This window comes from Aquarana catesbeiana, linkage group LG09 (genome assembly GCF_042186555.1).
Source record: "Aquarana catesbeiana isolate 2022-GZ linkage group LG09, ASM4218655v1, whole genome shotgun sequence".
NCBI classification, from domain to species: Eukaryota; Metazoa; Chordata; class Amphibia; order Anura; family Ranidae; genus Aquarana; species Aquarana catesbeiana.
The window spans coordinates 59,287,354-59,315,096 of record NC_133332.1 but is presented as its reverse complement, the minus strand read 5'-3'; the positions used below and the strand labels follow the sequence as shown (position 1 = coordinate 59,315,096).

Sequence of the window (27,743 nt, the reverse complement as noted above, 5' to 3'; positions counted from 1 at the left end):
AAAATAAAAACCGCAGAGGTGATCAAATACCATCAAAAGAAAGCTCTATTTGTGGGAAGAAAAGGACGCAAATTTCGTTTGGGTACAGCATTGCATGACCGCACAATTAGCAGTTAAAGCGACGCAGTGCCAAATTGGAAAAAGACCTCTGGTCCTTAGGCAGCATAATGGTCCGGGGCTCAAGTGGTTAAACAAAGTATGTGTATGTGATTAGATAGATAGATAGATAGATAGATAGATAGATAGATAGATAGATAGATAGATAGATAGATAGATGGAACAAACCCCAATTTCAAAAAAGTTGGGACACATTGTAAAATCGTCATAAAAACAGAATGCAATGATTTGCAAAATGCCATAAAACCTTTTCATTTTATTACAAATAGAAAACATATCAAATATTTAAACTGAGCAAATGTACAATTTTAAGTAAAAAAAAAATAAGGTCATTTTAAAATTGATGGCAGCAACACGTCTCAGGACAGGACCGGACAACAAAAGTCTGGCAAAATAAATGGTAATAACAAGGAAGAGCTGGAAGAATATTTTGCAACTAATTGGCAACAGGTCAGTAACATGATTGCGTAAAAAAAAGCAAAAAAAAAAAGCATTGAAGACAGTCAGAGTGTCTCAGAACTAAAGATGGGCAGAGATTCACAATCTGCTAAAAATTGTCAAACAATTTTAAAACAATGTTTCTCAGTATAAAATTGCAGAGACTTTAAATATGTCATCATCATCTACAGTAGATATTATGAAAAGATTCTGAGAATCTGGAGAAATCTCTGTGTGCAAGGGACAAGGCCAATACATAATATTGGATGCCCCCCCGATCTTCAGGCACTCAGATGGCACTGCATTAAAAACAGGCATGATTCTGTGATGGACATTGCTGCATGGGCTCAGGAATACTTCCGAACATCACTGTCTGAACACAGTTTGCAGTGCCATCCAAAAAAACAAGGTAAAGCTCTATTATGCAAAGAAAAAGCCATATCTGAACATTATCTAGAAATACCACCATCTTCTTTCTGCCAAAGCTCATTCAAAATGATCTGGTGCGAAGTGGAAAACGGTTCTGTGGTAATAAGAATCAAAATTTGACATCTTTTTGGCAATTATGGGTGTTGCCTCCTCTGAGCTAAAGAGGAGAGGGACCTTCTGGCTTCTTATCAGTGCTCAGTTCAAAAGCCTGCATCTCTGATGGTGGGGGGGCATTAGTTCGTAAGGAATGAGTGGCTTGCACATTTGGAAAGGCACCATCAATGCTGAAAGATATATCCAGGTTTTAGAACAGCATATGCTTCCATCCAGACGACGTCTTTTTAAGTGAAGGCCTTGCATATTTCCACACATCTATGACAACAGCATGGCTTTGTAGTAAAAGACCTTTCACCAGTTGAAAATATTTGGTGCATCTTGAAACGAACAATATGACAAAGAAGACTCTGAACTGTTGAGCAGTTAGATCCTATATCAGGAAAGAATGGGGCAACATTCCTCTCCTAAAACTCCAGCAACTGGTCTCTTCAGTTCCCAGACACTTGCAGAGTGTTGTTAAAAGAAGAGAGGATGCTACAGTACATCGTAGTAAACATGGTCCTGTTTCAACTTATTTGATACGAGTTGCTGTCATCATTTCCAAAAAATGTTTACCCTTAAAATGGTACATTTTCTCAGTTTAAACATTTGATATATTTTCTATTGTGAATAGAAATCACAAATCATTGCAATCTGGTTTTATGCAGATTTTACACAACATCCTAACTTTTTTGGAATTGGGGTTGTGGATAAATAAAATGCCAATACTAGTGTAAATTTGTTTAGGGACTAAAAAAGGGTCATTACCCGAAACTGATGCTACACAATTATTCTGTATGCAATGAATTTAAATAAAAGTGCTGCAACCCTTCAGACATTCTTCTTATTTGTGTCGATCTTTGAATAAATGCTCACAGATGTGTACTGAAGGACCTAAGCTTTTATTCTGTCCACTTCTATTAATGTCGTATATGTTTTCACCTAAGATTCACTCATTTTGTAATGGCAAAAAAAGGAAAGTTGTATGAATCTTGAGTGAAAAACATTGATAAAACACCCCATAGACAGGTAAAAAAAACATTAATTTAGAAACCTATAATTCTAAAAAATCATATTATAAAAATGGCCCAAACCACCCACAAAGACTGAAGGGTGGTATTTAAGAGGTGACCTCCACCTTGACTTTATTCTATTGCCCACAAGAACAATAAGGACGTCAAGCAGTAGGAGAAATACAACAGACCTGACAGGCTTCTTACAAAACAATGGATGTGTTTTTGATGCAAAATTGCTAATAACATATGTTATGTTAACAAATGTACAGTAACAATATTTAGGGCATACTGTGAAGCCATAATTGTATGTGTGATAGAATTTGTCTTATGGAAAATGTAATACCTTGCTTATAGCTTTGTATGGGTTTTAGAATGTTGTGTTTTAGAGATCAAAATATTAACTTTTTTTAAGATGAATAAAAATTGACGAAAGATGTTATTATACAGTATCTCACAAAAGTGAGTACAAACCTCACATTTTTGTAAATATTTTTATTATAGGGTTGAGCCGAACACCAGAACATGCAAACAGACAAAAAATTTGTGCGAACACCGTTAAAGTCATGAAAAACCCCGCCCCCTCTGACATCACATGACCCCGCCCTTGCCTATATAACAGCTGTCACAGCCAAGAGACAGCAGTCGTCGGCATGCCTCCCATCGAGGTGGAGCTTATTCTTAATACATATTTTTCGGGTTTGTCGGGCGCCGTGATTGAAGATGGATGGACAATTTATTTTTTTTTAAATAAAGGAATTGTCAAAAACTGTCTCCTGTCGTTTTTACTTTTTTTTACACTTTTTTGGTTAATGGGTAGGGGTCCAATGTACCCCATACCCATTCACATAGGGGGGGCATGTTAAAGTGGGCTTCCAGATTCCAATAAGCCCCCCTTGCCCACAGACCCCCACAACCACCGGGCATGGGTTGTGGGAATGAGGCTGTTGTCCTTATCAACATGGGGACAAGGTGCTTTGGGGGAACCCCAAAGCACCCTTCTCATGTTGAGGGCAAGTGGCCTGGTATGGTTCAGGAGGGGGGTGGTCGCTCACCCCCCCCCCTTTCTGGCTTGCCATGGCTGCTTGCTCGGATAAGGGTCTGGTATGGATTTTGGGGGAGCCCAAGCCATTTTTTTTATTTTGGCACGGAGTTCCCTTAAAATCCATACCAGACCTGAAGGGCCTGGTATGGATTTTTGGGGGGACCCCCACAGCATTTCTTTTAATTTTGGCACGGGTTACCCTTAACCACTTCAATACACTGTGCCTAATCTAGCTCAATCTACCTCCGTCCACTGTCACACACTATACACGGCCACAATCTAAACAGCCTTATAAAGTGTGGGGCATGGACTTAGTCCCCCTGAGCCATGATTGGCCAAAGGCACACTGCCTTTGGCCAATTATGGCTCTTGCAGCAGTGCGCACTGTGATTGACCAAAGCATGCAGGTCAGGTGCATGCTTTGGCCAATCATCAGACATCAATGCACTGCAATCTCGCAGTGCATTATGGGGTGTTCTGCGGCGCTCAAATTTGCTGCGAACACCCCATAATATTCGCTGTTTGGCGAACATCAAGCTCATCCCTATTTTATTATATTTTTTCATGTGACAACACTGAAGAAATTACACTTTGCTACAATGTAAAGTAGTGAGTGTACAGCTTGTATAACAGTGTAAATTTGCTGTCCCCTCAAAATAACTCAACACACAGCCATTAATGTCTAAACCGCTGGCAACAAAAGTGAGTACACCCCTAAGTGAAAATTTCCAAATTGGGCCCAATTAGCCATTTCCCCTCCCTGGTGTCATGTGACTCGTTAGTGTTACAAGGTCTCAGGTGTGATTGGGGAGCAGGTGTGTTAAATGTGGTAGTATCTCACTCTCTCATACTGGTCACTGGAAGTTCAACATGGCGCCTCATGGCAAAGAACTCTCTGAAGATCTGAAAAAAATAATTTTTGCTCTACATAAAGATGGCCTAGGCTATAAGAAGATTGCCAATACCCTGAAACTGAGATGCAGCATGGTGGCCTAGACCATACAGCGGTTTAACAGGACAGATTTCACTCAGAACAGAAGTTGGGTGCACGTGCTCAGCGTCATATCCAGAGGTTGTCTTTGGGAAATAGACTTATAATTGCTGCAGAGGTTGAAGGGGTGGGGGGGGGTCAACCTTTCAGTGCTCAGACCATACGCCGCACATTGCATCAAATTGGTCTGCATGGCTGTCATCCCAGAAGGAAGGCTCTTCTAAAGATGATACACAAGAAAGTCTGCAAACAGTTTGCTGAAGACAAGCAGACTAAGGACATGGATTACTGGAACCAAGTCCTGTGGTCTGATGAGACCAAGATAAACTTATTTGGTTTAGATGGTGTCAAGCGTGTGTGGTGGCAGCCAGGTGAGGAGTACAAAGACAAGTGTGTCTTTACTACAGTCAAGCATGGTGGTGGAAGTGTCATGGTCTGGGGCTGCATTAGTGCTGCCGCCACTGGGGAGCTACAGTTCACTGAGGGAACCATGAATGCCAACATGTACTGTGACATATTGAATCAGAGCACGATTCCCTTCCCTCAAAGACTGGGCTGCAGGGCAGTATTCCAATACGATGACGACCCCAAACACACCTCCAAGATGACCACTGCCTTGCTAAAGAAGCTGAGGGTAAAAGTGATGAGTTGGCCAAGCATATCTCTAGACCTAAACCCTTTTGAGCATCCTCAAATGGAAGGTGGAGGAGCGCAAGGTCTCTAACATCCACCAGCTCTTTGATTTCATGGAGAAGTGGAAGAGGACTCCAGTGGCAACCTTTCTAGGTCTGGTGAACTCCATGCTCAAGAGGGTTAAGGCAGTGCTGGAAAATAATGGTGGCCACACAAAATATTGACACTTTTGGACCAATTTGGATATCATCACTCAGGGGTGTACTCACATTTGTTGCCAGCGGTTTAGACATTAATGGCTGTTTGTTGAGTTATTTTGAGGGGACAGCAAATTTACATGGTTTTACAAGCTGTACACTCACTACATTGTAGCAAAGTGTCATTTCTTCAGTGTTGTCACATGAAAAGATATAGTAAAATATTTACAAAAATGTGAGGGGTGTACTCACTTTTGTGAGATGCTGTATATTCTTTTGGTGTCATAAATGTATATGATCACACCAAAGTTTCATCAGCATTTTTGCACTATTTTCAGATGTTTTTATTGAATTATGCATGAGTGTTGATTGGCTCTGCTTAAAAATTCTAGTGTAGCGGAAGCTATGCATCTTTATTACATTGCCAAGCTGGCCAGGATTCTTAATGAACAGAGACATAGCTTGTCAACTTTGCATGAAGGACATCCCCACTCCCTTTTTCTTCACACAGACTTGTTCACAGGCAAGACAGCCCACTCTGCCTTTTCACCTAGTTCTCCAAAGGCAGAGTCGAGTGGGCCAATCAAGGGTGGACTGGAGGAGATGCAAAGAACATGGGAGATGGAGTTCCCAGCACAGACTGTTTGATTGAAATAAACCTGCAGAGAACTACACATCCCAAGAAACACTGCTATATGGGAGAAGTTTTACTGCAAAGGCTTTCTGGTAGAAGGGAAGCACTACCACGAGGCAGGGAAGTGTCTGGACGTGTGGACAGGAGACTGAGTTTAGACCTGGGGGATTGCGTCTGCCACAGCCAGAGAGTCAACATCTGGGAACAAAAAGAGGACTCTGAGGGCATCCCCAGACATCCCGATCAGTGTGCAATGTCCCTGTAAAGAGGTGTCAATCGGCCACTTGCAAGGACCGATACCACAGGATTTTCACCTGCAGCCCTCAGACACAGGAGTTGGTGAGTGGGCCTTCGCCCAATCCTTCATAAGCCAGAACTCTGATTTATATTTGTTGCCCTGCCTCCCTTAGTTACATAGAACCGTGATGCTGTTACACTCTGCCTTGCAGTGAAAACACTTGTCTACTACCCCATAGGATTACAAAAACGGTTTGCTTGTCAAGCCCTTTGGATGTACTGTGTTCACCTCATTACAGGAGATCAACAAGTGCACCACCGCAAAGTAACTCAAGATCTTAAGGGCCCTATCTGAGTTCAGGACACTAGTCAATTTTAGGTGGATCCACATTGGGGGTTGATTCAGTGCACTGGATCAGGTATTGAAGTTAAGTAGGCCTGCTGGGACTGTGATGCTGGGGTGAGGAAGGCAAAGGAAGGCTGAGGACTGACAGACAAAACTAAGGTCATTCTTTTACCCTCCTTCTGCCTGGACTCATATAGCCCAATTTGTTTGGGGTTGTCAGATGTTCTTTTGAAGTTAACAGTACATTTCTTAACCTGCTATTTTTATGTGTTTACCTCTGCTCTTGGGGCCATTTCACTTAAAGGAGTCCTATAAGAGCAGACGAAGTTGACCTTGTTGATTTTTTTCCTTTAACTTTTGTCTTGTTATACCTCATTATACCTGCTTACTGCTTTATATTACTGTGACTGTTTGTTTTGTTCTCTTGAAAGCAAGCACACAGTAAAAGTTACATTCTAATTTCATCATAACCTGTGGTATTTACACTACACTACTGCCAGGTGTGCCAGTGGGGTTGAGTCTGTTCTTGGGGTTGGAGGCGGCAGAGTAAAGAACCAACAATATTCAAGAGGCTCCTGCAGTGGTAGCTCTACATAAAACTATTAAGTGTTGTGTTTCGTAGGTTATAAAAATGACAATGGTTCTTAATCCTTCCCTAGATTATTCAATGCAAAATAAAACTTTTAAACTTGGTGTTATATTATAAAAAAAAAAATGTAGAAACATTTTAAATGATCTACTTTAAATTTCAAGCTGGTGACATTTATAATTCCAGGCTGCTAAAATTTAGATTGAATGATAGGTTTCCATGTAGTAAGAACAGAGGGTCCTTCCTTCCACAGTCCATGTGTAACTGGAAACAGAATATTCACCCAGTGCACTTAGCCAACTAGTCCGGGCTCTGAATGTTTAAGTTGCAGTTAGAAGTTTGACTGACATTGTTGTGGAATAAAAGTCTCACGAATAATGAACTTCTCAGTCTTGGACATCGCCAATCAGACAGAGGACAAGATTATCTGGGGACCAAACAAATATCAAAAGGCCGATGAATGGTACTGTTGCTTTTGGGCAGAGGAGAGATGTCAATAGCTGAAGGATCCTCATCAGATTTCAGATTAAAGTTTTGCAGGACAGCAGTAATAAATAGGAAGAGCTCCATTCTTGCCATTCCTTCTCCAAGGCAGATCCTCTTCCCTGTTGGCAACAGAAACACAAGGCAATGACAATGCTGACTGTAAGCCTCATTCAAGAAAGATTTACTCTTCCATTTACCTGTAGAAAATGGTATGAATGCTTCATTCTTCCGGAATCCGCCTTTTTCATCTAGAAAATTATTTGGGTTGAATTTGTGCGGGTTCTGAAAGTGTTTTGGATCCTTCAGGACAGAGGTCAGAAGTGGAAAAATGGTGGTGCCCTTCAAGGAGATAAAAAATTATTAAAGCAATATATATAAAAGATTGTTCAACAGACTTAAGTAGAACTGTGGCCCCTCATTAAAAACAAAAAAAGAAACAAAAGCTCCCCGGGATTACAAAATAAATACACCTTTGCAGCCCCTCTCTACACACTCATTGCAAGAAATAATTGCTTGTTAAAGCCCAAGTCTAGAAAAATATGACTCCCTTCTTCCTGCCAATTCCAAACCCGCCAAGCTTTTTACTGAGCTTACTTGATGAAGCAAGATATACTTACCTAAAACCCCCTCCAGCCGAAGCACGGAAGGGAGAAGGACCGGTTGCAAAGTGCAAGCAATGCCTACTGACGTGAGGAATAAGGTAAGTAGTGTAGTTTTCAGCAGTTAACTTTTTGCAGTGTAGGGAGTGTTCACCTTTAACTATAAGTGCATGTACACTTACCGTTTTCTCTGTAAACAAATCCCACAAATACCCGCCAAGCCTGCCAGTGAAGACCAACTAATGCAGCTTCCTGGGTTGGGGTGGCAATGCTACTGCACTGCTCTTGATTTGAGAGTAGCATTGCCACTTCCGTGTAGTCCTGCTTGCACTACAGTGGGATGAAAAATGTTTGAGGGGGTATGGAGTGGCTATCAGCATTGCAACTGCTGATTCACCAGCATGTAGCTTATCAATCACACCAGTCACACCTGGTCCTGTCCACTGCTCCTGTCTGTATAACATCTAGGTCCCACCATACACACTACAATTTGATCATGTAATCTCTGTACAATCACATTTAGATTTACCAATACTATGTGGGGCAAACCTTATCTAACCAACTAATTGTATCCAATCGGGCAGGACCTTGTATTACATCTCTAATGTAGAAAATGATGCATTTAAAAGGGGTTGTAAACCCTCATGGTTTTTCACCTTAATGCATTTTATGCATTAAGGTGAAAAAAAAACACCTGTGATGCTGCAGCCCCCATTTTACTTACCTGACCCCGATCCTTCGCTGGCCAGGAACAAGCAGACCAGCTCTAGCTGGTGTCTCCTGTTCTGATTGGATAGATTGATAGCAGCGCAGCCATTGGCTCCCACTGCCGTCAATCAAATCCAATAACGCAATGCCAGGGGTGGGGCCGAATCCTGCATTTTGTGAATGGACACAGATGCAGGACTTGGCAATGCGCCCAGCATGGGTGTCCACCGTAGGAGAGAGCTTCTCCAATGTGGACACTCAATGCGGGGAGGAGCCAGGAGCGCCGCTGAGGGACCCCAGAAGAGGAGGAGGACCGGGGCCACTCTGTGCAAAATGAACTGCACAGTGGAGGTAAGTATGGCATGTTTGTTATTAAAAAAAAAAAAAAAAAAAAAACAAAGCTTTAAAATCCCTTTAAGTACAGGAAATGTGCATTTGTATCATGTAAAAAATGTCAGTTATCTTGAAATACAAAAAGTATAGACAAATATAAAATGTTTTTTTGCCAGACAGAAAACAACCACAACATGCCACATGTTAAGGACATTTATTTTTACAAATTATCTCTCTATAAATTTATCTGAGCTGATCAAACATTCAACTCAACCTGGCCTGTTTGTTCAGTTTTCTTGGTATGTCTGTGAGTAATGGAATAACTACTTAAAGTTGAGCTCCAGACGGATATTAAAGATACATATTAATGTACTTGAATCAGAAAAGGGCTGGCGACTCGGAAGCTCTTGAATAAAAGTCCTTTATTGGGTTACATGGGTACACGGGTACAGGCTACGCTGACGCGTTTTGGCTAAGAAGCCTTCATCAAAGCATACATATTAGCTCTGTATTCATTAACCCATTTTTAAATATATTTTTTTAACGTAAGAAATGTAACAACCTCTTGCAGTCAACTGTACAGCGGTATATTAAATATAATCCTAGAATTGTCCCCCTATGGGTAAGGAATATACAATTAAAGCTACCCTTTAAAAAAGTGAACAAGTCAACGGGGGTTATTTACTAAAGGAAAATCCACTTTGCACTGCAAGTGCACTTGGAAGTAAAGTGGCTGTAGATCTGAGGGGGACATGCAGGGAAAATAAAAAACTGCATTTTAGCTTGCACATGATTGGATGATAAAATCAGCAGAGCTTCCACTCATTTCAGATCTACCCTTTAGATTTAGAGCGACTGCACTTCCAAGTGCACTTTCAGTGCAAAGTGGATTTGCCTTTTGTAAAATAACCCCCAAAGTGTTATAAAAAATAAAAAGTAGGCGCTCGGTATATAAAAGTGAATATACAGTATATGTCATGAACATAAATGCATAGAAACATAAAACACTACAAGAAAAAAAAATGGAATATTGAACATATAGCAAGCTAAAAGTCTGTTTGTGATAGTGTACCCAACACCAAAATGCTTTTAAATGAAGCTTCTAGTTCTTCCACCAAAATGGCAACTCACCACTGGAGTTTGACCACTTTTTAGGGTAGCTCAAATTGCTCATTTGGAATACCAAGTTGATTCCTACTGCCAACACCAGTCCGCTTCAATGGCCCTTCGGGATGAAGCTAGGACATTAAAAATGACCCCACAAGAGACGAGAGTAGAAGTCTCATAGTGTAGTATTTTTAATAGGATTTAAAAGCCAATGACAAAAAAAGTGGTGAATTGCACTCACATGTTAAAGTGCCTGTCACTGGGTGTAAACAGCGTGTGCGGATCTGGCTATTCCTATGGCGATGGTGTGCATTTTGCCTCTCGCTCATGGGGGTAAAGCCTGGTGTGGGGTGACAAACAGGACCCGGAAGTGACGGATCCTCCACGTCGACGTACGTTTCGCCGTGATTGGCGTCTTCAGGAAGTGACGTCATGCCGCTTCCAGCTTGCTTATATATGTATGGGATGGTTGCTATTGGTGGGACTCCTCAAAAATGGAGGAGGAGAGAACAAATCTATGGCACAAATTTTTCCTCTAGGTATGCCAATCCACACACTCTGTCGACACCATTGTATATTAGACAACCATTTGAAATTTACACAAGTACTGTATATAAAAAAAAAAAAAAACACACATAAATTCCATAATTAATAAAACCCGTCACATAAAAAATGTGAATTAACTTATTTGACATGCCACAGAGGGAAATTTCTCTGATCAGCACCATCTTGTGGAGGCTAATCATATGGCAATGAAAAAGTCCTAATGTGAATGAAAAATAATTTATTATAAAAAATATTTATATTAAAAAAAAAATAGATATTTATAGAAAACCAATACAAGTGGTGAAAATACCACCGTAGCTGAATAGATAAAAGGGAAAAAACGAATAGTAAAAATGAGATATTCCCCATATGTAGTGAAGCCAATCACACAGAAGAAAATCTATAAAAATCAATAATCAGTTATGAAACATTTCAAATCAATATCTATGTTGAGTCCCATTGGTTGAAGTGATTGGAGTCTGTATATTGTTTTAATTGTAGTCATATTTTAGTCATCTGAATTGTTTTAGTTGTATTTTAGCTGACTAAAATCTCCAGTACATTTTAGTCAACTAAAATATAATGGGTTTAGTTAAATTGTAATGCATTATTCAAGGATTTCTCTAGAATTTCCAAACTCATATACTTCTGGAGTAAAAATTGAATAATATGTTATTTATGGTATTAAGGTTTGAACATGCACTACAGACCCAGATTTAGCCATTGTGATATATAACCAGTGCTAATTTTAATTTCAAATTTTGATTTAGTTTTAGTCATAGTCTTTTACTAAAATGCTATTTACTAATTAGTTTTAGGCATATTTTAGTCATCTGAATTTTTTAAGTTTTTGTCGTATTTTAGTCCAGTGGTTCTCACCCTCAGTCTTCAAGTACCCCCAACGGGCCATGTTTTCAGGTTTTACTTTACTTTGCACAGCTGCTGTAAATCAATATCAATGACATGGTATTGATGAGAGCTATTTTAGCTAAGGGAAGTTCCCAAAACATGGCCCATTGGGGGTACTTGAGCACTGAGGTTGAGTACCGCTGCTTTAGCTGACTAAAATCTCCAGTATGTTTTAATCAACTAAAATAATTTTAATTGTTAAATTAAATGGGTCCAGTTAAATTGTAATGCGTTATTAAAGCATTACTCTAGAATTTACAAACTCATTCTATACTCCTGGAGTTAAAAATCTAATAATATCTATGAATGTTATTATTTATGGTATTAGATTTGAACATGCACTACAGACACAGATTTAGCCACTGCGATATATAACCAGTGCTGATTTTGCCATCAAATTTCGAGTTAGTTTTAGTCATAGTCTTTTACTAAAATGCCATTTTATTTTTAGTCATTTTATAGTCATCTGTATTGCTATAGTTGTAGTTGTATTTTAGTCGACTAAAATAGTGTTCATTTTATAGACGAAAATATTTTAGTTGACAAAATTAACACTACAGTCTACATTTACTGTCCAGTCACAAGATAGGGGTGGAGTGGGGGCCTGTAAGTGTTATTAAGCTGCAGCAGAGAAAACAATGGACTCCTCCTCTGCCCCACAGGGCTGTGCCACGTGGCAGTACTGTGTAATGCTGTGTACACCCAATCAGGATTTTGGTTGGATAAAGATATGATGGCTTTTCCGACGGGATTCCGCTCAAGCTTGCCTTGCATACACACGGTCACACAAAAGTTCTCTGAACTTTCGACCGCCAAGAACGCGGTGACGTACAACACTATGACGAGCCGAGAAAATGAAGTTCAATGCTTCCGAGCATGCCTCGAATTGTTTCCGAGCATGCGTAGTAATTTTGCGCGTCGGAATTGCTACAGACTATCGCATTTTCGGATAGGAACTTTTTCCGACCGAAAAAATTGAGAACATGCTCTCAATCTTTTGCTGGCTGGAATTCGGACAGCAAAAGTCCGATGGAGCATACACACGGTCGCATTTTCCGACCAAAAGCTCTCTTCGGTCTTTTGCTGGCCGAATTTCCGATCGTGTGTACGTGGCATTATTCTCAGAACTGGCAGGACAGAAATAAAAATCCTTTGACGGGTAAAACAATTCCCTTATATGTATTTCACCTGTGTATTTAGTGGTTTGCCTGGAGTTCAGCTTTACGTGTTTACAAGCCATCACAATACAGATACCAGATCTTTGGTTATCACAAAACCCACATCCTACATCAGGGGTCTTCAAACTATGGCCCTCCAGTTGTTAAGGAACTACAATTCCCATGAACAGCTGGAGGGCCATAGTTTGAAGATCCCTGTCCTACATGGTTACACACAGTGCGGCTTGAAGCATAAAGATATAAAAGAAAAAAAAGTAACCTTGGGGATGGTGTAGCCTCGGAACACGATAGTCTCAGCAGTTGCATGTGGTACACTCATGGGCAAGACATCTGTAATCCTTTGTGTTTCATGGATCACGGCATCTGTATATGGCATCTTGCTTCGATCCTCCACGTAGGGACAGCGGTTCTGACCAATCACATGGTCAATTTCTTCCTGCACTTTAGCTGAGCAGAGAAGGTTCACCGTTTATTCAAAGCTTTTTTTTTAAAGAAACTTGCTGGCTAAGTTCCTAGCCAATAACACGCAGCAATGGGCTGGTTTTAAATGTTTTTCTGGTGAATTAAAGATACATGTATTCTACATAATAGGCAAATACCTCTCAACTGTTTTGAAGAGAAAGTATAACTTCTTAATAGTTCACTAAGGGACACAGAATCAGAAGGAAATCAGAGACACTGGGTTACACTGCCACCTTCAGGATAATTGGACACTGGGCACAAAAAAAAAAAAAAAAAAAAATAGCTGAGCCAACAGTATAACCCCTCTTACTCCCACCATGCTTCAGTTTTATGACAGTACCCTAGGAGGTGGGATGTCTTTTTGTCTCAGAGATAAGCAGCTACCATTGCTCTCTTGGCAGCTTTTCGGATTAGCTGCACCTTGGCTTTGCCTCCCCCCAGCATGTTTTTTAAAGGAATTGGACATTTTTATTCTTTTACTTTGTCAGGGCTGGGCTCAGCCCTTCCTTCTCAGAGCTGCCCACTCAGCTGTCGGCTAATTGCCAGCTCCTATCTCTCCACAGTTACTCAGCTGTTGATGATATCCTGCTCGTCAGTCCTGCCTACTTAAGCTGTCCAGTCCAGAGGTTCTCTGCCTTCGCCTTGGTCAAACATCACAGAAACTATCTCCTGCGATCCTGTTCAAGACTTGCTTTGCTGACATCCCTTCTGGCTCCAGATCCTGCTTGCTGATCCCTGACTTATGACTTGGCTGACTATCCGTTCCGGTTACTGAACTTTGGCTATGTTTTGACTAAGTTTGTTTTTTTTACTTGTATTATTAAACAAGTGTGATTTAACTGTACTTCTGTCTCAGCCTGATTTCATGGTTTCTGACACACTTTAAGCAAATAAAAATATCCCTGCTCCTGGATTATTAATTTTTTTTCGTATTGTTATGTGTTCCCCATGCAAATTTTTGACCCTACCTTGGTAATTTTAACAGTAAATTGACAGATGTGGCTGTAAGCTTGCAGGAGCAGGGCTGCTCTAACCCTCTTGTTATGAATTGTACTGTTGGTGTAGTGTCTCCCTACATTGTAAAGTACTGCGCAAACTGTTGGCGCTATATAAATCCTGTATAATAATAATGTGGCTTTCATTGATTTCAGTGGGGTTCGGCATCCAATCTTCCTTGAATCTTGGCAGAACCTATTCAAACCAAATCCAGGGCCTGTTTGGCTCATCTCCAATAAGGATAACTAATTTGCTGTGGAAATTATTGTAGTGTTACTAATAGGAGCCTTGCTATAACTTGTAGTAAAGAGCTGTTATTTTGCTTACTTGCAAGGGTCTAGAGTAGATGTTATTAAAGCTCTTGTTTATTAACCACTTGCCTACTAAGCACTTTTAGCCCCTTCCTGCCCAGGCCAATTTTTAGATTTCAGCATTGTCACACTTTGGACGACAATTGCGCGTTCATGCAACACTATAACCAAATTACATTTTTATCATTTTTTCACACAAATAGAGCTTTCTTTTGGTGGTATTTAATCACCACTGGGTTTTTTTATTCTTTGCTAAACAAACAAAAAAAGACAGAACATTTTGAAGAAAAAAAACAGTTTTCATAATTTGTTATAAAATTTTGCAAACAGGTAATTTTTCTCCTTCACCAATGTGCGCTGATGAGGCTGCACTGATGGGCACTCATGAGGTGGCACTGATGGGAACTGATAAGGAGGCACTGATGAGGCTGCACTGATAGGTACTGATAGGTGGCACTGATGAGCACTGATAGGCAGCACTAGTAGGCAGCACTGATAGGTGGCACTAATGAGGTGGCACTAATTGGCAGCACTGGTGGGCACTGATTGGCAGCACTGGTGGTCAGCTGTCATTGGACACAGCTGGTCAGCTGTCATTGGACACAGCTGATCATGTGGTAAAGAGCCACTGTGATTGACCCCTTACCCCGATATGTGATCAGCTGAGTATGAAGGACTCAGTGATCACAGAGCACGCTGCCCGCACGCCGCGGGGGGCACACGGGCAGCGCAATCACGGGAGGACGTCTATGTATGCCCTCCTGGAAAAGTAAGCCCGCGCTATAGCCGGAGGACGGAAATCAGCTAAAGCCAGTTTACCCAGAGGCTTCTGGGTAAACGCCGATGTCACTTCCTGCCCCAGCCCGCACCAAATCAAGGCTTGAACTGCGCACCGATCTCGGGACACGGAAACGATGCTAGCTTGCCCCAAAACTAACTGCTGGAAAGACTCAGTGCTTGTCTAAAGGCACTTTACTTGTGAGTGTAAGTTTATATACCTATTTTTATTGTCTTAAATACATTTTAAACATGTTGCGCAATGATGGTTGTCTGCTTTCCATGGGATATCGAGATTAATGTGGAAGTATAAGGAGTAACCATTGGTAACCAATTTGGGAATCTTCAAAAATAGAGTGGAGTGGTTAACCCAGCATAAACCAAAGGCACATTTTTTATTTGTTTCTGGTGAGTGCCCATTTCAGAAGGTGGTGGTGTCTCACGAATTTGGTGAAAAGTTTATTCCAGTCACGGATGTGAATTTCTGCACCTTGGATTTGGATGTTCCATTTATACAGAGGATCAAGAGGACTTTATCTATTGAATACACGATTATTATTATTATCATCACTTTTTACTTTTTTTTTTTTGCTATCACTACGCAGGATTGTGAAAATGTAGTTTTATGCAGCAATTTTTGATGTATCATATATAATATTTGTTCATGTGCTTTGTGGTAAGATACATATTTAATAGGTTTGTGATCAGCGCAGTCACACTTTTCACTGTAAACATTTTATACCCCACAATTTTGATGGGGGATTTATAACTGCAGCAGATCTGATTTTGGATTTAAAGACACAGTCACAATATATATATATATCTATATATTTATTTTTTTTTGCGCCGGTGACACATTTTTCAGGTAAAACGTTTTATCTATAGTTATAGTGAAATTTGATATAAACTGTGAATCAAAAATATCTTTGGATTCTTTATTGTTTTAGCTAACTTTCTGCAGTTGTTCCATGCACTTGCCTTTCCCACAGTAATTCCGTGCTTTGGAGAATATGCTACATTGGATTAGAGGCCCTGTGTAGGGTAGCTGCATTACAGACGCAGCTGAGGAACACTGGGCTCCATTCACTAAAGCAAATTACATGTGTTATTTATCTGACACATTTTTCCTAAATAACGCATACAATGCTGAAAATGTAAATTCACTATCCCTTTATGCAGTATTTACCTCAAAATGCAAAAATGCTCGATAAATACTACATAAAACAGCATTAAAGTCAATTCACTAAAGAAAATAAATAAATACATACAGGTGGTAAATAGGAAATGGTCCAGGCATGCAATAGTTAAAGAATGTATTTTATTTCAGATGGTTGTCAAGTAAATGGCACTCATTGGCATTCTTAACAACCAGTAAATACCGTATTTATCGGCATATAACACGCACTTTTTTCCCCTTAAAATCAGGGGAAAATCGTGGGTGCATATTATAGGCCGATCCCCGCCAATTTTGGTTGATCGGAGCGATCGCCGCCGACATACACAGCTGTGTGTAAATTCAAATATGGCGCCGAGACTGCAGGGACTCGTCGGAGCCGAGATACACATACACGAGTGTCCTAGGCTTTTCTCGGCGCTGCTCACAGTCACGCCCAGTCCCGCCATTGGACCTGTGTTATGTCCATCATAGGGCGGGACTGGGCGTGACTGAGCGGCGCCGAGAAAAGCCGAGGACACTCGTGTATGTGTATCTCGGCTCCGACGAGTCCCTGCAGTCTCTGCGCCATATTTGAATTTACACATGGCTGTGTATGTCAGCGGTGATCACGGCGATCACACAAGGCTGCACTGGGGGCAAAGCTGCACTGACAAGGCTGCACTGGGGCAAGGCTGCACTGACAAGGCTGCACTGACAAGGCTACACTGGAGCTAAGCTGCACTGACAAGGCTGCACTGGAGCTAAGCTGCACTGACAAGGCTGCACTGGAGCTAAGCTGCACTGACAAGGCTGCACTGGAGCTAAGCTGCACTGACAAGGCTGCACTGGAGCTAAGCTGCACTGACAAGGCTGCACTGGAGCTAAGCTGCACTGACAAGGCTGCACTGGAGCTAAGCTGCACTGATAAGGCTGCACTGGAGCTAAGCTGCACTGATAAGGCTGCACTGGAGCTAAGCTGCACTGACAAGGCTGCACTGGGGCAAAGCTGCACTGACAAGGCTGCACTGGGGCAAAGCTGCACTGACAAGGCTGCACTGGGGCAAAGCTGCACTGACAAGGCTGCACTGGGGCAAAGCTGCACTGACAAGGCTGCAATGGACACTGGGGCAAGGCTGCACTGACACTGACAAGGCTGCAGATGGACACGATAAGGCTGCATTGATGGGCATTTTAATGTAAGTTTTTCTTCCTTAAACTTTACTCCTAAAAGTTTTTTTCCTTAAAATTCCCTCCTAAACTTGGGGTGCGTGTTATACGACAGCGCATGTTATACGCCGATAAATACGGTAGTTGATATTTACTGCTTGTTAAGGATACCCGGTGGCCTCCCGCTCTTATCAACCATGTTCTTTACTAGTCATTAAGGATGCCGGCTACCGGCGGCATTAAAATATCGCTAGCTTTCACTAATAAAATACCACATGACTTCATAAAAAAGCTCATGCATTATTTTAGTAGCGTTTTTTAGTGAATTGCAAAAAAAATTGTAAAAACTACTAAGAGGTATTTAACCGCAGTTCTTAAAGTGGTAGATACTGCTTTGTGAATTGAGCCCATTGTTACAGCACTCTTAGGGCTCATGTCAATGGGAATTGTTTTCTTGCACTTGTAATCTACACCAAATGCAGGTCATCAAAATCGTATTTAATATAATTAGCAGTATACAGTACATGGCAGTTTAGAGGCTGCAAATAACCTGCTTTGTGTTGCACTGTGTTTCTTTGGTGCAACATGTCCTATGAAGGTGTATTTGAACTGCAGGTAAAACAGGTCTAAGAGTTGAACTGCAGGTCTGTTTTACATTTATCAGCATGCATTTGTTTTTGAGTTGAAAGATTGACCATCAACATCAACCCTTATTGATGCAAATGCAAAGGGAGATAGTTTCTAGATTTTTTTAAACTGAAGTACATCCGTCTTAATCATGCGTAGCACCCTCCAAGTGTAGGATGGTAGGTAAAATTAGTTTTTGGCTCCTTCTGTAATAAAGGGAGCAGTGGATGTTTGGCCTAGTCTGTTCAGGGTTTCATAGGCTGGGAGTTTGACTCCCAGCCTGCCTCTAGAAGAAGCTTCCAGAGCTTAGGGAGGGAGATTCAAAACAACCAGCCTGAATATTTATCAGGTTCCAGCCAATCCTTGGAGAGGAATGTCCAGAAGGGGGCTGGAATGGTGACAAATAATCTGAAGCACTGAAGAGTTAGACCCCTTTCACACTGGGGCGGTTTGCAGGCGTTATTGCGCTAAAAATAGCGCCTGCAAACCGCCCCTAAACAGCCTCCGCTGTTTGTTCATTGTGAAAGCCTGAGGGCTTTCACGCTGAAGCGGTGCGCTGGCAGGAGAAGAAAAAATCTCCTGTCAGCTGCTTCTTTGGAGCGGTGAAGGAGGGGTGTATTCACCGCTCCTGCCCATTGAAATCAATAGGACAGCGTGGCTATACCGCGGTAATACCGCGGCTACAGCCGCGCTATACGAGGGGTTTTAACCCTTTTTCGGCCGCCAGCGGGGGGTTAAAACCGCACCGCTAGCGGACGAATACTGCGGTAAAACAGCGCTAAATATATCGCTGTTTTACCGCCGACGCCCCCTACCGCCCCAGTGTGAAAGGGGCCTTAGGTTCCTTCTTCCCAGGAAGGTTACATAGTCTGGGGGCTGCGGCCCTTAGGCAGCTCATGGACTGTGTAGCTGTTCTAGAGGCATTAGTAGTGTCAGGGCTGAGGACTTGGATGGACATTGCTAGAAGCTGATTGCAGAACCTCACCACAAGGGATCTGGTCTGGAGAGGGACTGTCTCACTCACTGGACCATGTCTGGAGGAAGCTGGAAAGTGTCAGCTGTCCTTTAGAGTTGTCAGTAATGACCCTAAACTGATCCCTGTGATTGTGCAGTGTTCTGGAGATTGCACTGGGTACTGGCAGTTGTTCATCGGCACAAAATAACTAGGTGCCAAAGAAACGTATTTAATGGTTTTTAGCTGTGAGGCCTTAAGCCTGGTAAATACTATGAGTTTTTTTCATTCAACCCAGCGGGTTAAAAGGAAAAGAAAATGTCAACTCCGGTCGGAGCCACTGTACTAACAATGCAAAGTTAGTATAGCAATCTCCCCTTCTGAGCTGTTGTGTTCTGACAGGGGGACTGCCCCCCGCCAGAACACTTTGATCGGGAGTTGGGTGACTGCTGGTTTTCCAGCATGCTCGTCTAACAGAAGTCGGCATACACACAGGCCGAATGTTGGACGTTTTTGTTTTTGAACCGGCCTATGTCTCCGGACCTTTGGCCAGTGTGTATCAGGCTTTAGACTGCACAGAGCTTTGCTTCATGGTCCTGAGCTGTGAGCCATTAGATCATCCAACACTCATAAATACTGTCCTCTAATCACTAAGTGCTAAGGGGTTTTGGGGTATCCCATGCCCTAACCCCTCTCCTAGTAAAGGTATTCAAGCAATCATTTTCAAAAAAAGTCATCCCCTAGACTGTTTAATTGAAGCTGGAGTGTATGGATTGGGTGACTTGCAGGCTCTCTACTATTAGGCAACTGTTACCATTGGCCCCTACAGGGGTAGTGCTACACATGTAAGTGTTGAACCCAAGTTATAGTGGATGTAAACCCGATTCATGAAATTTGACCTGGGTACATATACAGTGGGGACAGAAAATATTCAGACCCCCTTAAATTTTTCACTCTTTGTTATATTGCAGCCATTTGCTAAAATCATTTAAGTTCATTTTTTCCCTCATTAATGTACACACAGCACCCCATATTGACAGAAAAACACAGAATTGTTGACATTTTTGCAGATTTATTAAAAGAGAAAAACTGAAATATCACATAGGCCTAAGTATTCAAACCCTTTGCTCAGTATTTAGTAGAAGCACCCTTTTGATCTAATACAGTCATGAGTCTTTTTGGGAAAGATGCAACAAGTTTTTCACACCTGGATTTGGGGATCCTCTGCCATTCCTCATTGCAGATCCTCTCCAGCTCTGTCAGGTTGGATGGTAAACATTGGTGGACAGCCATTTTTAGGTCTCTCCAGAGACGCTTAATTGGGTTTTAGCCAGGGCTCTGGCTGGGCCATTCAAGAACAGTCACAGAGTTGTTGTGAAGCCACTCCTTCATTATTTTAGCTGTGTGCTTAGGGTCATTGTCTTCTTGGAAGGTAAACCTTCGGCCCAGTCTGAGGTCCTGAGCACTCTGGAGAAGGTTTTCGTCCAGGATATCTATGTACTTGGCCGCATTCATCTTTCCCTTGATTGCAACCAGTTGTCCTGTCCCTGCAGCTGAAAAACACCCCCACAGCATGATGCTGCCACCATGCTTCACTGTTGGGACTGTATTGGACAGGTGATGAGCAGTGCCTGGTTTTCTCCACACATGCCGCTTAGAATTAAGGCCAAAAATTTCTATCTTGGTCTCATCAGACCAGAGAACCTTATTTCTCACCATCTAGGAGTCCTTCAGGTGTTTATTTAGCAAACTCCATGTGGGCTTTCATGTGTCTTGCACTGAAGAGAGGCTTCCGTCGAGCCACTCTGCCATAAAGCCCCGACTGGTGGAGGGCTGCAGTGATGGTTGACTTTCTACAACCTTCTTCCATGTCCGGACTGCATCTCTGGAGCTCAGCCACAGTGATCTTTGGGTTCTTCTTTACCTCTCTCACCAAGGCTCTTCTCCCCCGAAAGCTCAATTTGGCCGGACAGCCAGCTCTAGGAAGGGTTCTGGTCGTCCCAAACGTCTTCCATTTATGGATTATGGAGACTACTGTGCTCTTAGGAACCTTAAGTGCAGCAGAATTTTTTTTGTAACCTTGGCCAGATCTGTGCCTTGCCTCAATTCTGTCTCTGAGCTCTTCGGGCAGTTACTTGACCTCATGATTCTCATTTGCGCTGACATGCACTGTGAGCTGTAAGGTCTTATATAGACAGGTGTGTGGCTTTCCTAATCAAGTCCAATCAGTATAATCAAACACAGCTGGACTCAAATGAAGTTGTAGAACCATCTCAAGGATGATCAGAAGAAACGGACAGCACCTGCGTTAAATATATGAGTGTCACAGCAACGGGTCTGAATACTTAGGACCATGTGATATTTCAGTTTTTCTTTTTTAATAAATCTGCAAAAATGTCAACAATTCTGTGTTTTTCTGTCAATATGGGGTGCTGTGTGTACATTAATGAGGAAAAAAATGAACTTAAATGATTTTAGCAAATGGCTGCAATTTAACAAAGAGTGAAACAATTAAGGGGTCTGAATACTTTCTGTCCCCACTGTATCTATAGTGTTTTTTGTTATATCTCTCCAAAGCACTGAGTCCCATGGCTTTCTCCTGCTCCATAGCTCTGTTATCAGCCTGATAACTTCTGACAAGTTCTCTGACACAAAAATAAAATCAGTCTGAAATTTGTGTCCTGGGAGGTTTCTATAAATAGATTAGCACGGAGCTGCTCGATTCACAGAACAGCTCTGAGAGTCTCTGCCTATGTGGAGTTGAGGGTTCACAGGGAGATCCTTGTCTAAATAGCAGGATGATCGGCAGTATTCCCCCAAAAAAAGGAATTAAAGAATCTAAGAGCGATCCATTTAAGGAATGAGGTTCCGGGTACACTCTTAGATTCTTTACTTCCTTTTTTGGGGGGGAATACTGCCGATCATCCTGCTATTTAGACACTGATCTCCCTGTGAATGACGGATCGTCCCGGGTATCGGATGATTGTCTCCAGCAGATGACAGCTAGCCGAGCAGTGTGCCATTGGTTCATTTACGCTCCATTTGACCCCCTGTAATTAAGGGGTCCACCTGGTCTGGTAAGCGCATCCTCATTTACTTACTACATCTGTTGACAAGTGATTGACCTGTGTGCACCCAGAAGAATTTTATTACAGTTTTGATCTTATGGACTTTTGAGTATACATAAATATCAGCCTTGATTATATGGACTTTTATTATTTATTTATGAGTTTTTATTTTTGCGCTGCACTTATTTGTTTTATGATTATTATTGAGGCTGGTGTTATCCTTTAGTGTTCAGCTTGCATATGTTAATAGGTACAGTTTGCGCTGATTGTCTTTTATTTTTTATTGTCTAAATCCACAATATTGCCCATTTTGTCAAATGCACCAAAACCTTAAAAAACATCTCATAATTTCCATTACAGCAATTAGACAAGATCTATTCTTTCACGACTAAAAATAAAAAAAATAAAGGATATTTTAAAGAAAAAAAAAAGTCTTTGGGCACACTTACCTAAAACGTCTGGGTACTTTAGCAAAATCCTTAAGCTCATTCTTATTGTCGTACTTGTTGTTTCTGTCCCGGCTAAGAAAAGATTTATCACGGTGACAAACAAGTTTTGAAAGTGGAACTCAGTGTTAGGGTTATCCTTCTCCTAAGAGCACAAAACAAATTGTGTAAAGTGTGTGAACTAACTTTCTTTGCAATGGCAACAAATCTACATGTCTACCTTGGATTAGTTGGACATTAGCAAATTTGGGAAACACCAGGTCTTAGTCACAATGACTGAGCTGTCAAAGACAGCTCTCAGTCTCTACTAATGATTGGGAACTGACAGGACCATCTCTTGATCATGTGACCACTGAGACAGCCAATCACAGTGGTGACGTGATCGGCCAGTTCTTCCTGCCCCCACCCCCCCACCCCCAGCACAAAGACCTTGTTAAAAGGAATCCAGGGGCTGCGCGGTAAGGGGTTAATAAGCAGCAAAATTTCTTCATATTTACAAAACAGATCCAAAAGACAGCAATAAAAACCTGAGCGAAGTTCCAACTTTCTCCCATCCTATCAAAAAAAAATAAAAAATCACTACGTCTTTCACTGCAAAAAAAGAGATACAGAAGTTCCTTTTTAAAGTGAAACTGCTGCCCCTTTTGGCTACTATGGGGAAACTGACATAGACCTACTTCTTGTTGTTGAAAATCTTATTTACAATACTCTGGATTCAAACATTGATGTACACCTCAAAAGATTACTGCCGATTAGTAACTAAACAGATTAGCAGAATTAACTTAAAATTGTTCATGTTGGTAATGTGTATGATACCCTAACAATCAACTTCTTTATCTGCTACCTCTTAGTCTGTTATAGATGCCATTGAACATGTTTTGTCATCTTTTTGAAAAGTGCAAAAAAAACTCCCAAAAAAAACAAAACCTGTTATTAATGTCAGAAATTCAGAGCTGTCCTTTGCACACTTACTCTGTTATGTCAAGTAGCCTAATTAGCCCTCCCAGTTCTTATCTTGAACTACAGAATAATAAGTGTTGTAGTTTAGGCAAAAGCAATTTAGCAAAAGACAACTGGTTGGGCTGACACCACTCTGTTCACAGTTAGGCTCCATGCACACTGGACATTAAAATAACATTATAAAAACGCCAGTAGCTTTGCAGTGAGTCTTTCAAAGTTTTTTAACATTTTTGCAAAAGCGTTTATTAGTAGACACGTGCATTCGTTTTCGTCCGAATGCATTTTCGTCGAATTTCAGGTTTTACGTTAATGTTTTAACAAACGATAACGAAAGTGCAGATTACGAAAACCGAAGATCCGACATAAACAAACAAATGCTTTATTTTCGTTTTTGTTGTGACAACAGTTCGATATAAATAGGAGATTCGACATGACGCTGACAATAACAATCTGTGTCCATCAAACCTGTGGTCGAATGTGCCTGAACTTAACTCTATTAGTCCAAGATTATTCTACATAGAGAGAAAAGATCACTGCTGGAATTGGGTGGGGGAAGTAAAATAAAAATAATGATGATGATGAATGTTATTGGCCGATTGTAATCATACAGGAGGGGCAGTAAAATAGCTAGAACTAAGTACACACGTACAGCCATCTTACTTTCACTTACAATTTGCTAGCAGAGAGAGACACACCCACTGAATCATTTCAGAAGACAGTCAATCTTAGCTGGTCCGTTTGTCAGAGAACCTGAATTATTTAGCAATTAAGCATATACACAGCAACAGAACAATAGTGAAGCAAGCTACAGTTCAACTTAACTTTTTCATAATAATCTGCTGCTATTGTGTTAGTGTTGTGTGGGGGGGGGGGATTTATTATTATAGATTGTATATTATAATGCCATATCAATATCTGACTCAACGTCAGATGCCGCGCCCGCCATTGCACTTAGAGATTGAGAAAAGAATGTGAAAGTTGGCTGACTGTTGGGGTAGAGTAGACCATTCAACATGAACGACGAAGATTCGACAAAGCAACAAAAACATACAAACATCGAATCTTTGGCTTATGGTGTCTGTCGAAAGTTCTAAGAAGCTTCAACAGAGCAGCTAAACTGTACGACGCTGCAATTGTACATTTCCGCCCAGTGGCTATAGAAAAATTCTAATGTTGGTTGACTAGTAAAATAATTCATAAATATAATTATTACTAGTCATACAACATTAGAATTCTACGACAGCTCGCTTGTAGGCGGAAAATTCGATCGGAAATGTACACGCACAGTTTAGCTGCTCCGTCGAATCTTCTTTGAACATTCGACAGACACCATAAGCCTTCAATGACAGTTTCGACCTTAATTCATTTGGATCTTCGGACTAATGCAATTTAACGAAAAACGAAATACATAAAAATGAATTTCGGAAGTAACTAAATAAATTTATTTTTCGGACGAAAACGAAATTCTGAAACGAAATATTTCAGTGTGCACATGTCTATTTATTAGCGTTTTTCCACGTTAGCGGTTTTTAGCATTTATTTTTTATTTTTTTTTCAATGGATCAAAAACTTAAAAAAAAAAAAAAAAAATGGTGAGTCACGTTTTTGAGAGTTTATTGACTTTCATCAGCGTTTAACGTTTTTAAGCGGTTTTTGTGGTCAGAAAAACAGCTCCTCAGTGCGATTTTAGGGCGTTCAGACAACAGCCCATAGACTCCACTGCTGATAAACATCCAAAAACGTCCATGTATGCATGGACACATAGGATAACAGAGGGGAGTTTATGGGCTGTTAAAAAGAACATCCAAACTCCCAAAAATGTCCGTTTATGAGCTTCAGTGTGCATGGAGCCTTATGCTGTGTGTTGTCAGCCCACAACAAGCTGAGCGCATTTCAACAGATATTTTTCTGCTTTTGTATACTCTTTAAAGGGAAACAATATAGAGGGATATACATGTATTGCAGAAATGTACTGCCTTTTTGTGTTTTTGCTCCGACATATGCTTTATGGCCTAAATGTACTCTATGAAGTGGCAAGCCCTCTACAAACCCAAAAATTGTGACTAAACTCTTACTTGCCTCTTCCATTTTTATAAGGAAGCAATCTATGAAGTCCCGAGGACAGTTTTGGTCTAGTGTGTTCAAATGCTCTTTCACTTTTTCCATCACAAACTCATTCAGAGTGAAGAAATTCCGAATCACTTGATGATGTGGTCCCGGCACACGAAGCATAATTTTTGGAAAAGAATTGAGCAGCTATTTTTGGAAATAAAAATAAAAAGTATATCATACGAATGCAACAACTGTAATATTTGTATTGAAGAAACAGTAGCTGATTCATCCTTGTAACGCCCCTGCCCTAGGCTGGCTAAATTTTGTTTTTGGCTCTGTTGTACTCAGCTGAGCAGCAATAAACTTTTCAGGTCTGGTCAGGACCAAGCCTACAGTAAGCCTGGTGTTTGATTGCTCCTCAATGCCTCTGGAAGAATCTTCCAGAAAAAAAGTAGGAGGGTTAGCCATGAATATTTATCTGACTTCAGCCAATCCCTGGGAGGGAGGCCCAGAAGGTGTGGCTGGGGAGAAGATAGATATTTGGAAGGGTCTTATCAGAGCTCTCTCTCCTGGGGCCTCTCCCCTTGGGGGGCAGCTTGTGTTGCAGAAGAGCTGTTGCTGTTAGACCTCAGCATGTGCTTGGCTGAGGGCCTGGAGGAACCAAGACTTAAAGAAATTTGTGAATTTGAGAAATTGAGAAAACTACCAGTGTAAATTTTGACGTCAAATTTTGATTTAGTTCAGTCAGACTTTTGCCTAAAATTGCATTTTAGTTTTAGCAATATTTTAGTTATCTGAATTGTTTCAGTTTTAGTCGTATTTTAGTCGACTAAAATCACTAGTACATTTTAGTCAACTAAAATCGAATGGGTTTAGTTAAATCGTAATGCGTAATTGAAGCATTTCTCTAGAACTGCCAAACTGGAGTAAAAGTCTGATAAAATATTATTTATGTTATTAAGGTTTGAACATGCACTACAGACACAAATTTATCCATTGTGATATACAATGTCTTAATAAGAAAAAAAAAAAGTTTAACAAACAAACAAAAATATTTTGACAAACAAAAGTATGACTTTAAAATATCAACAAATTATAAACTCTGTTGGCTGTAATGCCATTGCACATATTACCTGAATATATTACTAACATTAACTATTAAGAAAAAAACATAAAAGCCTTTTTCTTAATTGTTTCTTTCAGCAGCATGGCCAATGCCCCCTACTTATTCTTATATGGTAGTGCAATGTTAATTGTGATGTCAAATTTCAATTTAGTTTTTGTCATAGTCTTTTGACTAAAATGCCTTGTTAGTTTAGTCATCTGAATTGTTTTAGTTTTGTTCATATTTTAGTTATTTTAGACTAAAATAGTGTTAATTTCATAGGCAAAAATATTTTTCATAGACAAAATTAACACTGAATACAACCTTAGAAAGCTGGTCTGGAAAAGGCCCCTTTTCACTGAAGAGTGTTGCAGGGGAACTGGTTGGTGAGCTATTTCTGGACATTGTGAGTAGGACCTTTTGCCTAGAGCTCCAGGTGTGCTTGCGCTTTGAGGTTTAGATGCCAGAGGTTGCTACAAGGACTGTGACTGGTTTTACAGAGTCTCAGACTAGCTGGCTGTCCCTTCTACCTCCAGCATTATTTAATGTTGCTACTGAAGGATTTTTCTTGAACATCTGTCCTGTGTGTTTTGGAGTATCTTGCACCCTTATCCCTCTACCAACCTGTGTTCAAGTACTGCAATAAATCTTCAAAAAGACACCCCTAGATTGAGCCTGAATGTTGTTTCTATGCTTTGGAATTGGTACCTGGGCCTGGCATGCTCTGCTGAGTTAAGAAATACCTGGGTTATTTCCAGCGCCCCCTCCAGGGGTTAGCTCACCATCCTTAGAATTCTAATTGCTTACTAATAGCTGCTAAAATTTAATATATATGTGATCTTTAAATAGATTTTTTTAATGTTAAGATAATGTGAAGATAAACATAAACATAAATCAGAGCAATCTGGTTTCTGTTTATCTTCCCTGAGTCGTAAGATATCACTGATCCCCCTGATGAAGATTGTGATTGTTCTATATCGAAATGCTGCAGTAAGGCCATACCAGTGCTTTAAAAATGGGTTCCCCAAGTGTA

At 40.8% G+C, this 27,743-nt stretch overlaps 1 protein-coding gene across 6 annotated transcripts in view; it reads right to left on the bottom strand.

The window, feature by feature from the left end:
• Positions 1-2,573: 2,573 nt before the first annotated feature.
• Positions 2,574-27,743, bottom strand: part of LOC141107693 (cytochrome P450 2C8-like) — a 105,302-nt gene continuing 80,132 nt past the window's right edge. For all 6 annotated transcript variants that reach the window (XM_073598598.1, XM_073598597.1, XM_073598599.1 and 3 more), the window contains 5 exons: positions 25,633-25,809; positions 22,597-22,738; positions 12,891-13,078; positions 7,449-7,590; positions 2,574-7,370 (listed from right to left, as the gene is read on the bottom strand). In XM_073598598.1, coding sequence (XP_073454699.1) covers positions 7,189-7,370; positions 7,449-7,590; positions 12,891-13,078; positions 22,597-22,738; positions 25,633-25,809 — 831 coding nt within the window. In that variant the 3' untranslated portion in view covers positions 2,574-7,188. The remainder of the gene's footprint in view (positions 7,371-7,448; positions 7,591-12,890; positions 13,079-22,596; positions 22,739-25,632; positions 25,810-27,743) is intronic.